The sequence below is a fragment of the Protopterus annectens genome, chromosome 9.part0 (assembly GCF_019279795.1).
Source record: "Protopterus annectens isolate FY-2018-M chromosome 9.part0, PAN1.0, whole genome shotgun sequence".
Taxonomy (NCBI): Eukaryota; Metazoa; Chordata; order Ceratodontiformes; family Protopteridae; genus Protopterus; species Protopterus annectens.
Window position 1 is genome coordinate 577756014 of NC_056743.1, and position 19623 is coordinate 577775636.

The 19623-nt window shown below is 36.3% G+C and overlaps 1 protein-coding gene across 3 annotated transcripts in view; it reads right to left on the reverse strand.

The window, feature by feature from the left end:
- The window catches only part of LOC122811336 (zinc metalloproteinase-disintegrin-like batroxstatin-1), a 301349-nt gene that overhangs the window by 85030 nt on the left and 196696 nt on the right, over nucleotides 1-19623 (reverse strand). For all 3 annotated transcript variants that reach the window (XM_044083108.1, XM_044083107.1, XR_006366236.1), the window contains exon 15: nucleotides 10377-10473. In XM_044083108.1, the coding sequence (XP_043939043.1) occupies nucleotides 10377-10473 (97 nt within the window). The remainder of the gene's footprint in view (nucleotides 1-10376; nucleotides 10474-19623) is intronic.

The following is a 19623-nucleotide window of genomic DNA, read 5'->3' on the forward strand; positions in this document are numbered from 1 at the left end:
AGTCTGGAGCTGTGTTTGTAACAACTAGACCCAGGATATTACCTTCCTTGGTGGTGTTATGGACAGTTTGATCCATGGAATTCTGAATCAGCTAATCTAAGAAATGTCATGCATTCACATATTAGAAGTAAAAGTACTCCGGTCTATGGAGGGATAGTTGAATCACCAAGGATTATTAACAGGGCTATTTTCTAGGAATGCCAGGAAATAACCATAATCTTATACGGCCATGAAAGGGTGCAGGTAAACTGTATGCTGAAAGTCCAATTAACCTTGTGTAAGCTGGAGTATAGTGAGCTTACTGGAAGGGTCAGTAGGTATCACTTTGGAAGAGATTAAATCTCAGACTAAAACTGAGACACTGTGGCCATTTCCTGTGGGCTTTATAGCATGACTGACAGAGAATCTTGACACTACAGAAACATGGACTCATTCCAAATGTAAAAGTGGCTCTACATTAGGCAGTTTGTTATTAAGAATCCTGGCAATGAGAAAGGCCACCTTAATGTTCTAATTTATGATTTGGTTTTTTTTTTTTTAGGTTGGGATCCTCTTTAGATGAACTCTGCCTAAGTGGACCATGAGTAACAGGTGTAGACTATCCGTGGCAAAGTAGGAATGATACCAGATTCTTATCCAATTTTTTAAACCAATTTTGTTTTATTTCTATCTCAGCATCATTCTCAGTGAGTATACCAATTTTTATTCAGAAGCCAACCTTTTTAAAGTATACAGCAGATCTAAGGACACTCAAGCCAGGGATAACATTAGAATACTAATAATTAAAAAATGCTATTATGACTAGTAAGGCATCACATGAACTTAGGTTAGCGTCTAAAGTAAAAGATAGCTAAACTCTGACTTTAGTTATATTAGGAAACTAAGAAATAACACCAAATATTGCTCAGAACTTATTCAACATGACACTACCTTCTCAGCCCCAAGAGACATTGCCAACATATTAGCTGTCAAATTCAGTGTCAACATCACCCTGGAAATAACTATTCAAAGCCCACTTACTCCTGAAGCTCTAGACCCATCATCCTCATGAAAGACTACATGCTAATGGTGCTCTCAAAGATTAAAACTATTTTGTCCATCACACCACACAGCAAGCCCTGGAGTAGCCACTCCTTAACCTGGTTAACCAGAGTTTAGCCACTGGTTTCATCCCTTAGGTTTGCTGCACAGCAGTGTTAATGCCACTCCACAATAGTTGCCCCTCACTGACCTTGGGAATTACAGGCACATCCACCTGAACAGTCTCATATGCAGAGCCAAGGATCATAGTATAACTGACTTGATTAACCATGATATTAATATTCTCATCAGGCTACATGTACAGCAGTTTGCTTTTTCCTTTCTCAAAAATAGATCATATCTAGTGAAGCTGGTTAACTTTTTGAAAGAAAAGCACAAGCTTTAGACAGTGGCCATGGGATCTATATTATCTTGTAGAAACTGCATAACAGTGAATGCCATTTTGACAACAAATAAACAGCAAATTGGAAATACAGCGAAAGCTCAAGTCAGTGATTTTTTTTCCTAGGGAAAAAAAAACGATTGCCCTTTACCCCACTGTAGTGTGATCTCAGAGTTAGTATATTTAGTTTGGGGGTGTTGAGGGCACAGCCCCCCCATATTGGGGAGGTGAAGCCCCCCACTTTGAAATGTTTTAACCGGTGAGTTGTATCTTGTTGGTCGGTGACCTGGGCTTTCACTGTTTTTGTAGTTCACTGTTTATCGTCGAAACGGCATTCACTGTTATGCCGTTTCGACAAGATAATATAGACCCTGGCCATGATGTACGCATGGCACACCTCAACCTGGCCAAAGCCTTTGGCACTATAATCCATGCTGGCATACTTAGAAATCTCAATCCATTACAAACAGAACTTTATACTAAGATGGAAAGAAACTGGCTAATGAACAGAACCCATATGCTGCAGGTGGCAGCTGCCTCATCCAGGACATGAAGGTAAGCAGAGCTGCTATGCAGGTTTCTGTACAGGGATCCCTTTTGTTTGGCATATACCTTTCCAAACTCCTAATCACAAACTAAGGCTTCTGGCTAACAAAGTCTGTGGACATCTATAAACTAAGAGTCACTGCCAAGTCACACTCTAACACTCAAGCCCTAAAAGAACTTACACTTGTAAACTCTTGCTGTGCTAACAGCAGGCTCAGATTAAATACTAAAAAATGTAACACTGTCACACTTGTTAAATTATCCCTCTCTCCAGTATACAACATATACAACACCCCACTCAAGAATAATAATGTTGTTAGAGACTTATGAACTATAGAGCCATAAGCTTCACTAGTATCATAAGTAAAGTTATGGAATGCATCATAGTTCAAAATTACAATGTGACCTTCAATCCCTGGTCCCCACACAGTCTGAGTTTGTGAAAGGCAAATAATCTCAACCTAGTTGACTGGTTTGAAAAATATACTGGCAACGCAGAGTCTGTTCACACTGCATGTCTATACCTGGCAAAGCCCACTGACACATTTCCCATGCTGGTATTATTAACAAGCTTGCCAAACTAAGCATTAACCTCTATATCATGTAATGGATATCTCATATGGCTGAAAGAACAATGGTAGTTAGTGGCACCTTATTTCACAAGAAAAAAAATCATTAACAGTGAGCCTTCTTATTTGGCATTGCTGTCTTGGTGTGAATGCAGATGTATGTGGTCTTTGTTTGACTGAGTTTTTAAATGGCCACTAGATGGGCACTGATGTCCCTCTGACACCAAGAAGGTAGATCAGGCCAATGCCTGATGCACTGACTATGGAAGCAAGGTCAACGCTAAAAAGTGTAGGCAGGCTTATTGAAGAAATAAGACTATCTTTGTTATATAACATCTTATCTACAATTTAAAATCTCTTTAAAGACATACCTCTCAAGCAAATGGTCCTGTACATGTAACAGCTCAGCTTCATTACCAAGACCCCCTTCTTATTCTAAATCTTATCTCATCTATCATTTACATACTGTATAAGCTATGTTATACAGATGTGCCTGAGCTTAACATGATGTAAACACTATATAAGGTTTGTAACATGGTGATCACCTGTTACGTTATAAAATATTAAATTTTTTAACATATACGTAATATTTGCTCCTTCAAATGTATGTAATGTGGAGCTTTCTCCCTAGGCTTCTGCTGAAAGACTAATACATACATAGATAAGTAATTAATAAATAAATAAATAAATAAATAAATAAATAAATAAATAAATATAATTTTTTAAATATCTTTATATTTTATCTTTATAAGCATACCTAGGCTACCACTACCCAAGAAGCCAAACCACCACTCCAATAATACAAATTAAATTAGACCACTTAATAATCCACCTTACGACTAGCTCCTTGGATACAAAATACCACCAACCCATTAGATCCAGATATATCAACACCAAAACCAAGAATTATCTAAGACTAATATTTAAATTCCTGAAACTCACAAGGGATGGGGACATTCATCCAAACCCTGGCCCAACCTCACTAGTCGATCCTAGCCCCAATTCTACTATTCACACTAACTTACAAACTTTAAATAGACCTTCAAACTCACTCCTGGTCAATCACCTAAATATTAGAAGCTTAAATAATAAGGTCCACCACCTGCATGCACTCTTAGATACACATTCCCCGGATATACTTTGTCTTACTGAAACCTGGCTAAAACCATCAATGGCAGATAATGAGGTTTTACCCCCAGGTTATAACATACTAAGGTTAGACCGTACCACTAGGAAGGGAGGAGGGGTAGCTGTACTATACAAAACTACTCTAGGTGTGACCTCTGATTCCACACAACCACCCCATGTTGATAATGCTGAAATTCTCATTACCAAGCTTCAAATTAATAAAAACAAACATAGCCTGTGCTACATTCCCCCAGGTAATAACACAAACACCCTAGAAGATATCCTGTCTTGGCTATCTAGTAACTACCCTCAAGAAACCATTGTTCTAGGAGACTTCAACATCGACTGGAATACTTGTTCCTCAGAATCTCCGACTATCCATGTAAATCTATACGGATTTACTCAGATCATCTCCTCTCCTACTAGGATCAGTAAACCTAACAACAAAGATAGTATCCTAGATTGGAAACTCATTAATAGCCATTCCCACATGTATAGGACCGGTACCCAACCTGAAGACATAAGTGACCATTTTCTTACCTATATAATCAGGCATAAGACTGACATCACCCACCAGCCTACTTACAAAACAATTAGAAACAACAAAAACTTTAACCCCGCTAATTTCCAAAATGAACTTAAAGCATGTAATTGGGTAGTCCTAAACATCTACCACTTGAAGAAGCTGTATTATATTTCAACACCAAATTCCTAGCCATCCTTGATACCCATACACCTGCATGTTCTATAAGAACTAAAGCAAAAGTTGCTCCATAGCTTTCAAAAGAAACCAGACAAATGATCTTACTTAGAAACAAAGCTTGGACCACTTGGTGTACCACAAAATCCCCCTTAGATCAACTTAGATTTAGACAACTAAGGAACAACACTAAAAAATCTACCACCCTAGATTAAAAAAAGCTTTTACTGACATTTCAACAGAAGTATCAAAACAATCCACAAAAGTTTTGGGCAGGCATAAATAAACTTATTCACCCAGGGCAATGCACAACTCCTACCCCCTCAGCTACCATCCAAAAACCTTCGGGAAACGTTGCCAATTCCTTTAATAGTTTCTTCACAGAAACTATCCAGTCACTAGCTAACCAACTATCTCCCAGTTGTCCAAGTCCTAATGCCGCCGCACCTAGTTCTCAACTCGCCTTTAACTTTCAACCAGTTTTCACATCACTTATCCACACCCTATCCACAAGTTAATCAAGTCTGGTTTTGAGCACAGCCATGCAGCAACTGGTGTCTGTTATTTGGCATTGTATTGTACTCATATACAAGTCTTCTGGTCTTTCTTAATGCATACTTTTTTATTTGGACCTCACAGGTAGCCTTACATTGCATACTATTATGCCCCATCAGTTTACAATGTGGTACAGTGACACCCTCAAATTCCTTTTTTTTTTTTTGCAAAATAAATTAGAACATAATATTTTACAGATATCAGTCAGTGTATAACTTTTTTCATTTGGATTTGAGTTAGATTTCACAATGCTTTGACATGTTGTAATTATTTATATATTGCAGTCAGTGTGCTTATACTATATTACAATACCGAAGTATTGTTAATCTTTTAAAATATGAATTTTTTTTCACATTAAAATGTATGCTAAGAAATTTATAAACATTTAGTCAGTATATTAGTGCCTGCCTCACTTCAAGCACATCTACCATATCAAATAATTTGTTATTCTATCTCTGGTTTTCTAAATGGACTATTTTGAATTTAATTATCTAATCAGAAGACATAAAACTCTTCAGACTTACTATAAAACAATTCACATATTATTTTATACTTTAGTGTGTCGAAGGCCTTAACTACTTTTTTTACTATGAACAAATCTTGTTCTTGTAACATTTTGCTATACATTTTTGTATTATTATTTTTAAATTACTTGTAACATTAAATGTTTTGAAATAAAATAAATAAAGTTATATTTATAAAATATTGTCTGCAAGTGACAATTTCAAAGAAAATATAATAAAATAAATCATTCGCTGAGCCAGATGTATGTATTTTATTTAATTAGGATAATTATTATTATTATTTTTCACTTTAGTTTTTGTTTCTGTCAGGATTCTACTATTTAACATAACTCACAACTAGCTAAAGATAAAATGGAACTCTGGAATTAATTTAAGAATCACAAAGGTTATGTTAGTAACCTATATAAAATCTGAAGCATTTCTGAATGTGTGTACCATGCACTTCAATGCTTACTTGCAGGCTCCAAGCGGAACCTCTACCTGCATTTTACAACATACAATTGAACCTGACATGTACATATTTTAGTTATGCAACAGTAACCCAACCATCACATTAAAATTTGCAAGCCACACAGGTTCCCCTTTCCAAGTATTTGTTCTTAATTCTACCCTAAGCTTATCTTTCTCTCTTCCATATAAGAGTACAGACAATCACATTTAGGTATCTTGCTTGACAACACATAAACAATTAACATATAAAAGTGTTAATGCATTTGATAAAAATTGTAAGAGCATTTGTAAAATTACTGATGATTTATTTTCCATCAGCAGTCAAGTAGCTATACATTAGTTTTGCAAGCGCAAATCAGCAGTGCAAACGTTGTTAACATGCAAAGCTAGTTCACAAAACAAAAAACTGTGCTCAATTTAGACTGTGCTGTTTAGTCAAAGTTTTTTATGGTACTTCTTTTTGGAAACATATATTTCTTCCCAGACAAATGAACTTTGGAGTTTAAATTCTTGTTTTCAGCTGATGAGAATAGAGGTGGCTCTTCTTCTGTTTTTGATAAAATGTATTTGATTATAAAGGAGAAATATAAATGGAATGCTGTATGAGGATAAAACATCTGCATTCAAACACAGTTTAAAGAACTACCTTTAGAGAAAAAGAGATAATGGTAGGATACATAGGAAAAACAGTCTGAAAATTGTTCATAACATCTGGAGAAATTCTGTGTAAGTAATTAAGTTGTGTACCATAGAAAGTGGTACCCTCAAACAGTACTTCAGTAATTTCAAATACTCTAAGTACAAAGTGGAACTTCTGAATAACAATTATCTGGATGTCACGCAAGAAGATGGACTCATGTCGTTTGAGGTCACTTAGTAGTTTTCATAAAAAAAAATTTCATCATCTCAAAATCTTAAAATAAAGCACATTAAAACTGTTTAGAAAATCAAAGGATGAAATACATTTGCAGCTCACACGAACAGACATCATGTTTCACCTTTCCTATTGAAATGAGAAGTGTGTGTGTGTGTGTGTGTGTGTGTGTGTGTGTGTGTGTGTGTGTGTGTGTGTGTGTGTGTGTGTAACAGAGAGGCTTCCTTTTTCTTTTTCAATGGCCATTTTAACATTTTAAACACTCTCATAAGTTGATTTCCTCATATTTGTCCACATACTGCTGTCAACATATCAAAAACCCTTCATAAGACTTCTTTATAATGTTAGGTCATTCCTACAATACTGAAGCATAAAGAAACTAAGTACTAAACTTAATGGTTTGCCACAACTGCATTTACCAATAGGTTGTAGAACTGACAGGAATATAAATGGCATTATACAAGATGACAGCACAAAAACCTAATCCTAAAACTTATTAAAATAACAATAAATATCAGACTGGGGTGAGAGAGAGGACAACAAAATGACAGTTTAGTGCTAAATTTAGGCCTAGTGCTTGTGCTTGTCATGTTGTCTCCCTTGACATGGTTACTCGCTGCTCCAAAATGAAACTGCCCTAACACCCATACCCCAGACTTACTTAAGTCCTTAGGCCTCCCAACACCCAAAAAGTATGAAATTACATAGCCCTACTAGAGTTCTAACTACACCCCGAGACTCCCACTCAGTTTCTAACCTGAGTCCTCAGTCTCTAAGACTAAAACTCCACCCCCAACCCTAATGTCTCTGACTGCTCCCTAAACATAAAACTGCACTTCACTTCCCTAACATTAAACTCTCCAATCATTCCAGTTTCTAACCCTGAACTCCCTTCCCTAATTATTAAACTGTCTTCCTGATTGCTAACCGTGCGTGTGTGTGTATATGTGTATATCAGTGTGTGTACCGATATATATATATATATATATATATATATATATATATATATATATATATATATATTTGCAGAAAAATATAGGGAACACCAAACCACAGCAGATAATATCAAATAAAGCTCCAAAGTTTAATCCACAGTACAAAAATGGTGAACGCTTTCATAGCCAGAAATATATATATATATATATATATATATATAGAGAGAGAGAGAGAGAGAGAGAGGAATATGATGATGAGGGAAATACAAAAAAAATAAGAGTAAGTGACAGAGTCCAGCTAGAGGTATACATGTCTGAATGCTTCAGTAAACAGATATGTCTAGTACTGAAAGATAGGGGGCCCACACAGCAGACTACATTAGTATATAGAGTAGAAGATCATACTCAGCAATAACTATTTTCATACTGACAACAGAATGAAGTCTTTGTCTGCATGCAGGAAGCAAAGATGTAATTTGATTTGCTGAATAAACAAAAATACTAAAGCTGCATGAAATGGGAAGCCCTCGCTCTCTGTATCGCTTGAATCGTTTGACACTGGGAATGGAACCGCTACCAAACTGTATGATTTAGCAGTGTTTAGCACTCACTGTTCACTTCAGGTATAAAACTTAGTCTTACTGCCGAAGAGAAAAATTAGATTATCTGTAGGAAACAGCTACATTGTCTGTTCAACTGTATAATAATCTGAATAAGTATGTAAGCAAATGAAAAAAAATAGTTTGAGACAAAATTCAGTTTTGTTAAAATAAAAAATGAATCGGGACATATGAAAAAATAACCATATGAATCACAATAATGTAAGCATTTCTCAGGGTATGTAACATTTCAAAAGATAAATCAGTTTTAGCAAATTAACCAAACAAATGTCACATGAGCTTTAATGAATTTTTGTGCCTTTTTTATTTTTAATACAATACATTTAAGCCAGAGTAGCTGACTGCATGCTACCTTTCTCCTAGGACCAGAATGTGCTTGATTTAGCCAAACACTATATCCCATGCCAAACACACATTCTTCAGCAGCAATTTTTATTTTGGATAGAGCAAAGATGTGGCTAGAAGAAAGGCCTGCCCATCTGCTTACATAATATGCCATCAAAACCCTGTGGGGCCTACCCATAGAATCGCCATGAATCGATTTTGACTCAAGGTCATATTACAACAACAGATGTGGCTAGAATACTCTAGTACCTTGGTCAACAATGGTGTTCAATGCTAGATGGAGACATATGTCCTCTAACTGATTTATAGCATTATGCTGACTTCCTTCATGATCCAAAAAACCTAAAATCTCTGACTGCTTCTTAACTCTAAACTCTTCTCCCCCTCCCTATACACAAATTCCCTGATCACTCCCTAAATATAAAATTCCCTTCCCCACTCTCTTAATTTTTAATTCACCAACTGCTGCCTAACCTTAAAACTCTCCTCCCACTCTCTAAACCTAAAACTTCATTCTCCATTTTTAAAACCTGATTTCCCCAATCACTCCTTAACCCTAAAACTCTCTTTCCTCTCCCTAAATCTAAATTTCACAATCAATTGCTAATCAAAAAACTTTTCTTGCTCCAAAAACCCTAAAATCTCTGACTGCTCCTTAACTCTAACCTCCCAAATGAGGTGTAAAATCCCACTGTAAGTTTTCACATCTCACGCTCCCTACCATGGCTGCTTCACGTATGTTGCTCCAACTTGAATAATGTGTTTGGGAAAGTTTTGGCAGTGTACTCACCCTGCATGGCTGATTCACCTTACCTGAAGTCATACTTTGAGTAAGTGTGAGGAGCAGCCCATAGAAGCTAGCTGCAAGGAGCTCACATCCCAGGCTACAAGACTATGGTCTTACAGCTGCTGGAACTTGGTCCTTGTAGTATATTCATAAATTGCTTATTCGCACGCACACAGTTTACAGTATACACATGTTAAACCATTGTCTCCTGATATTTTATTGTTGATTCTATAAATGTTCAAATTATGTTAAACATATAGTAAAAAGTTTTACTAAAATGTGCAGCTATCTTTATATTCACAGTCAGAGAGCAATATTATTTGTTGTACATTCTTTTGCTATTGCTAATCTTACCTTGATTTCTTTCAGCACCCTTCTGTTCTTAATCATGTAATTAAAAAATAACGGAGTATACATTTCTTATTTCACTCATGTAATGGATACACTGTTTATATCTATTTATAATACTTTTGCGGTCTCCTTCACACCAAACTAAATCACCAAAATCAACAGAATGTAAACATTTTCTCTTTTCATTTCTAATAAGGAATATTGTATATCTTAACATAGGTTCATAGGTTCATAGATTAGTACTAAGCTAACTGCCCTTGCGAGCCATTTTAAGCTTAGCCAATTATCCCTTGTGAGACTCAAACCCTGCACCTTGTGTTTGTAAGGCAAACACCTTAACCATTAGGCTACCCTCCCAACCCCTAACATGTGTATACAGATTAATAAAAATGTTTTGTTCACACATTTAGCTGGAGTGACAGTCATAAAGAAAAAGTGTATTTTTGGTTCCATTCCATTTCCTTACTGATCTATTCAGAGCCTCTGTAGTTCAGAAACAACTCAGAGTGATTATTAGCATTAATCAGGCTACTGAAGAAGGTGGATATACTGAGTATTGGTAGTCTTACCCCAGGGCCAGATGCCCGTTTCGGTCTATTCTTCTTCTTTTGTTCTTGCTGTGCAAAACCTGGATTAGTTACACCAGACACCGTTTTCACATATTGCCTAAAATAATATTTAAGATTAGTTTAGAATTGTATTAAATGTGATTAAAATAGTCAGAATTTCCAGTAACACATTACATAACTAAATCCATTTTTATACAACATACATCATCACAATGGAATTCAATTGTATGAAATAGATGTCATTTAAGGAATGCACATTTTCTTCAAGAGTCAGCTGGTAGCATATAATGGCTTCATGATGCTGAACTGAATTCAGAAATATACTTTAGATCTTGAAAAAGTGGTCTGTTTTGGGCATTGAAGACCTGGCAATAAGACAGTCCTATGGCATAACTGGTTGTGATGGATCAGGGAACATTTGACTTTAAAAGGATGTACCTTATTCAAAAGTTCCTTGAAACACATTGCCATGCTTTGTGCTTGGTATTTGATCCCAGACAGAACTTGGAGAAATCTAGGAAATCAGGATTAATTGTGGCTTGCATGTAATGGTACTAGAGATAACATCAGGACCCATGAATCTGTGTTTTTTCTTCAGTACAACCTCATACAGGTCAGTATATAGGCTGGACAGCACATAAGGATATCTGACAGCAGAACAATTGCATTACTTAGGATATACTCTCCCTCTGCATAAAAAAAATATATTTTAAATTGCCTTTGAGTTTTGAACCTTGCATAGATTTTGCAAAATAGTGTTTGAACATTAATAAGGTACAGAAGACAACTCCTGTCACAAAGGGCAAACATCTGAGCTACATCTGAGATACACGATACAAATCAGCTATTAAAAGCAGCGCTGCTGCTATATCTTTATGTTCCATTCTATTTACCCAATGGCAGGAGAAAATAAAGCTACTTGGTCTGCCCTTTGAACTGCATTTAACATTCTACCTCCCCTTTAACCCTACCTTCACCTTTATCCGTTTGTCCTCTTGTATGCCTATGCAGACTACATCTCCAACACCCTTTCCAGCAATCCATTTCACAGTTCTACAACCCTCTGTGTGAAGAAGTAGTCTTAGAGATCCAGAGAGTAGTTAATCCCAGTAATAAGCTGCCTTTGCCCCGTTCACTCTCTCTTCTATTTCCCCTGACATGTTCTTGTGTCATGTCACTTGTTTCTTCTGGTCTCAGATGAGATCAGCTCTAGTTTCTATAGCCTCTGGCCATATCCCTTCCTCTCCATTTCACATACGTTTTCTTTTCTGATGGTTTTCCTCTATATTGTTTACAGCACTTTTGCTTTCATTATATGACTTCCAGAACTACATACACTATTCAATATGTGGTCCAACCAGGGCTCTATATAGTGGAAGCATTACCTCTTTTATTTTTGAGATTGAACCCTCTGAGGAAGCACCCAAACATTCCATCTGTTTACTTGTTTCTCCCATCTCACTCTGCTCCTTGTAGTTCATTCATTATGTCATTGACACCTCCAGATCTTTTTTTCTGCTTTGTTTTCAACTCCCCCAGCTGATACATCATGCCAGGACTGCTTTGGCTAAAAAAAGGTACTTTGCATTTGTTGGCACTTAACCTCTACTAACACTTTTTATGCTACTTGTTCAGGATTTCCAAGCTCCCTACCTTCCACTCTTGTCATAGGTTCATGGGATCATAAATGATTAATAGGTTAACAGCTTAATAGCCGTTACAAGCCTAGCTAGTATAACTCAACTTTACCCAGAATGTGGCCCCTATATGCAAGAAGATCACATAGGTTTATGCATTAGCATTTTACGGACTGGACCTGTCCATAAGGGACATAGGTGCAAGCAAAGGTATGAATTTGTGATTCTTCATCCATTGATTAAAATTGCATTTAAAGAGAGTTACGGAATGGCTCTGTTTAATGAAAATAGGAAGCCTGTTACAAAGAAGGGGTAATCTCTGTGATACATATCTGTCTCTCCAGTATGTTTTGTTTGAGTCACTGCCTAAGTTTTGATACCTAGATAGGGAGACCATTGTGGCATTTGACCTGCGGATCTGTAGCAGCTCCATCAGAGTTAGATTTGTGAGTGTCTTGTAGGTCAGGCATAGGTCACTCCTTAATAGTCAGTAGGAGACAGAGTAAAGGGATAGGGTTTTTAGTTTATCCACAAAGGACATGTTGTTAACCCTGTATTTTCTTTGTGAGAAACTTCTGGGGGATGCTGAAAACCCTTAAACCTTAGGAATATCATGAACATTACAGTACCATTAACTCACAATTCTAGATTACAGAATCATTCACTATAATTATGGTATAAATACACGAGACTGTTAAGGTCTGATGCTATACTGGATATCTGGTATACTGCAGAATCATAGGATAACATGACTCTGCTGTTTAATTCTACATCTCTTATACAATAAAAACACTAACCATGCAAAAAAAAAAGAAAGAAAGAAAAACACATACACAGACAACAATGACATCACTAAGATGATATCACAGATTGAAAACCACTTTTTCTGTGACATTTTCACAATTCCAGCCTTAGATGGCCACATTTTCAGTATCGAAGTTGTATTTAAATATTTTCTTAATCATTCCAACCTGGTTTTTTTTTAGCCTAAAGACCTCTGGTATGGGACCCCTATATTTCAGTACTAAACATATCTGTTTACTGTACAACAATAAAAGTTGGATTCCTTTCACTTTCATATACAGTATCATACATATTTAAGAAAGGCAGCTGAAATACATTACCTTTCCTGAACAGTTTGAAAAGGCATTTCTCTACACTAAATTCTTTTACTATACTCAAAAGCATGATATTTTCAAGTTAATATCCTGTATTAGCATACATCAGAGAGGCCATTGGGTGATCACATGATAAAAGATCAACGAGAAAGAACATAACTAGATATAACCAAGGAATGCAATGTCAACAGCCATACAGAATAAGCAACATAACAGAATAAAACAATATATACATATATATATCCAACAAGGAGCTTTGAGCTACTTCCCCAAAATCATTATTTATGTCTTTCCTTAGATCAATTCTTACTAGGCAGACAATTAGTTTCATCTGTACTAGAAGAAGATAATCTGCTCAAGCAATATATGTCTAAAACTATAGTTTTTAGCAGAAATTATTATTTTTTTCTCTGAGTCTGCTGCAGTGAGTAACTTATTAATTTCCTCCACTTAATGTCTGGTTATCTAAACTGAAACTATTGATTTTATCAATATCATGACTAACAAGAAATAAAGATTGAGTATGAAGGTTGCACTTTTTTTATTAACATTTATTTGAGGAGTAAGTATAAGCAATTAAAGTTTACTTAGAATTTATTTATACTGGCTGGTCCTGTATTGTGCACTCTCCAACTCAGTTTACTTTGTCAGGATGCTGTATAACAAAGTAACAAGTTCCCATTGTGCTACGCACTGTCATAACTGTGTAGTCTCCTTGCACATTTATACTGTTTTACATGCTGCCTTGTAATTGGACATGTTTTCAGCATTACCCAGTCCTTCAAATTGAGGTCAGATATCACAGAAAACTAGAAAGAATGCTGAACCACATATGTTTAAAGTTCAGCAATATGCGACTTACTGAGTATTCTGTACTGCAGGTCACGCATTTCTGACTTTTGGAGGTCGCAAATTAACTGTATCAAACCAATATACAGTGAGTGCAAAACTCCTGTTCGACAACTGGATATATGATTCTGATAACAAATGAAGCAAGTAAATGTGTTAGATTTTAACACCTCTTTTTTCACGTGTCCTGTTGGGATCTTTGTCGCATTTGTTTGCACTTAGCAGTTCAGCATACTGATCTGATTGAGCCAGTTGTGGCATGCAATTGACAGTAAAAGTTTGTCTGATTATTTCTTATAGAGTTTATTTTGAGGAACTGTTACTGTAAATGCTTAATATTCATAGTATCCAACAAGGAGCTTTGAGCTACTTCCCGAAAAGCATCCTGCCCTAAGGGAAATGCTGCACATCCATTAATCAAATGGGACAAGAGTCACTCACTCCAGGGATCTCAACCTAGCCTGTGACATTAACAAAACATGTTGGAGAGACAGATATATCTCCCAGAAATTGCAACTCCTCTAGACTAAGCTTCCACTGCACATGAAGAAGAGCTCCTCAATGACCCTATTTAAGCGCAACCTTGACAATTAGATGGTGGACTGTAATTTCACCCCAGGGGTGGCACCTATGTCCCTCATGGACAGGGGCAGTCAATGCTGATTATAGAATCAGTCTACTAATAATGACCATCTAACTATGGTAAGTTAGGGTACTACACAGCTAGGCTTGTAAAGGTCCTAGGGTCATTTGCCTAGTTATCTCCTATGAACCTATATTGTTTTAGTTATTCCATTGTGAATGCAGATTCTGTGAAGTGATGAAAGCTATACTTGTGCCCTTAGCTAACAATTATAACTATTAAGGCCAGCTTCTGATCTTTTTCTACTGCTGTACTGTTTTTCAGATTGTTTTCTTTGTTGTGACTATATCTGGGCTATGCTTGGAAATGATCATTCTTGATCAGTGCACTAGCCTGGTAAACAAATTAAAAAAAAAAAAAAAAAAACAAGCAAATAAATAAACGAGTTCATTAACATGAGTTATTACATATCTGAATATTACCAGTAAACTCAACATGGCTTAGAAATGTCCTGTACAGAAAGGTGACCCATCTACAGACCCTGGAAACTACAGACCCATAAGTCTCACTAGTCTCATATGCAAAGCCATGGAAAGAATTAACATGGAAATAATAATACAGGAAACCTTGAGACACTCGACCCAACCCAATTTGGTTTTGTCAAGGGCAGGTCATGCATTTTGAACCTGGTGGACTTCTTTGAGAAGGTCACAAAAGCAATAGATAAGGGAAAAATGGTTCACACTGCCTACATTGACCTTGCCAAGGCATTTGACAAAATAGCCCATTTGGAATTGCTCACTCCACCATTACAAAGAGGCTATTTAGAAGCAAAATTCCTCAGGGGCTGGTCCTGGAATCACTTCTTTTTGGAATTTACTTCTCTGAAGTCAAGGCCAATGTCAATGGCCTCTGGCTGACTAAATTTGCAAATGATTGCAAATTAGAAGCTGTCACTGAATCCCACACTGACACAAATGCTCTCCAGGAAGGACTGACACAGACCAACAACCGGTGTCAGAAACATGGACTAAAACTAAATGCCAAGAAATGCATAATAGTATGCGTCAGGAAGACATCCACCCCTGGTAAATATCATACTGACAAGGGACTTGGGGATACATATAGACAGTATTCTAGCCTTTGACCATCGCATATCGACAGTAGTGAGGAAATCATTCTATGTTGTGCAACTTATAAACAAAGGTATGCCATCTAGTTCCAAAGACGTCATTGTACCACTGTATCCAGCACTCATCAGACCTATCACTGAGTGCAATGCCCCCTTTGGTATGTACCTAACCAGCCATATTCAACAAATGGAGCATCCACAGAAGTTTATCACTAAAAGAATACAAGGCATAAGTAATATAGCCTATGCATAATGCCTCAAGGCCCTATCCTTGTATTCTGTCTCCTACAGGCTGTTGAGGGGAGATCTATGCATGGCATACAAAGCATTGTCAGACCCCACACTGATGAACCTCCTGCATATCCACAAAACAAACAGCACCTGATTTACTCATTCTAAAGACTTGCACCTTGACTGTGATATAAATAGGACTATTAATTACCAACAATGTACCATTACAGGTGATAGATTATATGGATGTATTCCCTGTGGGCATTGTACACACTGTTCAAGGGTTATGAAATCTAAAGAATTTACAAGCAGAAACACTGCCTTGATTTTTGACATCAAATTTTTAGTAAATTGCAGCTCTGATTGGGTGATTTATCTCGTCACATGTTCATGTTCTGCCTTTTATGTGAGGCAAACATCTAGACCTTTACGGTTATGTATAACAGAACATGTTAGCGATATCAGGAATAAAAGACAATTCAATGCCCTTTATAAACATACATTGAAACAAAATACGGACTTTTTTAGGTTTATTGTTATTGATAAAATTAATGGGGACAGAAATAATAAGGCTGGCTGGCATTCCATTCTCAATTCCAAAGAAAAAGTGGTACATTAAGCTGGGTGGGCTTTTTCCACCAGGATTAAATGAGCATTTATAATTTGACCAGTGAGAATGTTCCACTAATAATTGATTGTATGTTTATATATATATATATATATATATATATATATATATATATATATATATATATCTGTGTTTTTTATATTCTTTTGCGGTTTGGGTTTTTATTTACCCTACCCTTAATGTGTTTGTATGCTTATGAGTTATTAAATGTGTTTGGTGCACTACACTGTTGTGCTGGCCCTAGGTTTAAAAAGGCCCTTGAGGTCATTAGCATAGTATATACCTATGAACCTATGAACATTGGTCTGATTCCTTGGCATGCTTTGCCTTATCACTGTATTTTCTTTATATAATGGCATACTACATCTAGAAATCTTAGATCTAACATCAACAATTTCCACCAAGTTAATAAGAATAGACCCAGGTATAGATATGAAGGCACCCCATAACGTCCTATCTAGACAGTGAAATTCAGTTAAATCATACTTAAGATTATTAGAAAATCACATCACCTTTAAATAAGAATGTAAGTCTCTCCTCCAAATGGTACTATCCTGTTATAAGTGCAGTCAGACTTGATGCCCCAAGTTTTCATCAAGCATGTACTCACTCCACTTGAAAAATTCTCCACTCATGTTATTACTAAATTTACACTTTTACTGCTGGCCTCTCAAAGTCAACTTATCTTAGCAACTGTGGTCCACAGTTTCCTTTGCTGCATAATACATTTTCCTCTCCTAGAACTTTTCATCCATCTTTTTTTTTCTTCCCACCTCTATTTTCTATGTGTCCACTCTGACTATTTGTCTAGCCTTGTTATGTTCCCTAAATAACAGTAAAGCCTTTGTACAATATTTCTCATAGGTTATGACAATGTTTCTTTACTGCTATCTGTTTGAATGTTTCTTTTACATAGGAATGTAAGGAATTTATGGTTTAAATGTTAATCTTTTTTGTACTTTAATATGCCAATGCCCCCTCTGAAAATGGGCATTGCCTAGCATGGCCAACCTGGTTAACAAAATATAAACAGATAAATATCGCAGCTAATCTATTCAATTTAAGTAGCTGTTGTGTTAATAAGGTTTTCCTTCCACTACTTCCACTACATTCTCTTTAAGAAGATGTTGTGTTATATAGGACCTGTCTCCAGAAAACAAATGTATCAGACAGTTTTCTACTTCATATTCTTTTCTTCCACCCTGTGGTTATCCTTGGATTCTAAATCATCACTGAATGTATTATCTGCATTACCACTTCCTTGAGAGTCAGGAAAAAAGCCTATATCTTTACAGTAACTGCTCATCCTTTCACTTTTGAATTTCAACTGTATAACAACTAATGTGATGCTTTATAATATGTCCAGCAGGCTAATAGCAGTAGCAGGCAGGATGGTGTATCAGGAGAAGTTGGTTCTTATCTGCTAGATACACTGTAAATACAAGGAACACTCTTACTTTTAACATTGCTAAAATTATGCAAAGGGTCTACAGTTACTTTCTTACAACAGTTTGTTGGCTGCACATTTATGAGTTTTTTTCTAAAGCAAACCTCCAAATGATAACAGTAAACCTCAGAATATATACTTCAGATGACTACTGCAGCAAGTAAGCAAAGTTAATTTTAAAACACTTCAACTGTTTTATCTAAACATTGCTGTATTTGTATACATTAAAATGCTATTTGGAGAGGCCACAAGTAATGCCGACAATGGCAACATTAACATTTTCAGGAAACCATCAACATTTGTGCCTCCACAACATCCGATGCTTGAGGCATTTGAACGGGCCTGTGAAAGTGACTTATATGAACTATATAGCAGGAATGATGTAAAACCTGATTTTTTTAATATGACTAGGGATGAAAGAGAAGCAGTGTTTTGTTTGCAGAAGAATGAAGACATAATAATAAGAAAAGCGGACAAGGGGGGAGCTATTGTTGTGATGGATAGAGGGATGTATGTCAGTAAAATAGAGTCTCTGCTATCAGACAGAGACACTTATCATCGACTAGATGGAAGTTCATTAAACAAAATAATCAAGGGTGTACATGGTCACCTGTATGATCTTCTATTAAGTAATGTCATTGATATTGAGATGTATAAATACTTTATAGTAGAAAGTCCCCTAGTTCCCACCTTTAGAGGGTTACCAAAGATCCACAAACAACCGTCAGACCCCCCATTGAGACCGATAGTCTCAAGCAAAGGCTGGCTGACAGAACCTCTATCTATATACCTAGATAAAAAAATTAAGCCAATAGTTAACAACACCAGCCACATACTCAAGGACACTCAACATTTCCTTGAGAATCTAGCAAGTCTCAATAGAGCTACACCAATTGGAAAGGATGATTTATTTGTTACACTTGATGTAAAATCGCTATTTACATCCATTCCTAACACTATAGGAATAGAATATGTTAGGCTGTTTTTGCTTGGGAACCACATTACAAACAACAATGTCATCTGTTGGATGACATTATTGGACATAGTGCTTGAAAACAATGTTCTGTTATACAATGATGGCTACTATCTACAGAAAAAGGGAGTAGCCATGGGCACTCACTGTGCCAATTCTTATGCCAATCTGGTATTGGCATTTTGGGAAACAACATATGTACTAAAGAATTTGACATATGTCCATTGTCTCAAACACTACAATAGATTTGTGGATGATGTTTTTATTGTATGGGGGGGAACTGAACAACAGCTGATGGAATTTGTTGAATATATCAATGGCATGACCAATTTCTTGATTTTTGAATGTTCATATTCACATCAGATGATAGAATTTTTGGATGTAATGTTAACTAAGGGCAACAATGGGATTGATACAGATTTACATAGGAAGTCCTGTTGGAGGAATAGCCTTCTACATCGAAACAGCATGCATCCCAGACATATACATTCCAACATAGTACAGAACCAAGTCCTTAGAGCATCGAGACTAACCACGCAAGACACAACTCACCATCAGCAGCAAAGTAGACTGCTAGATAACTTTGTCTCTAGAGGATACAAAAAAACTGAGGTGCAGAAAGCCATTAAGATGGGCAATATACACAGAG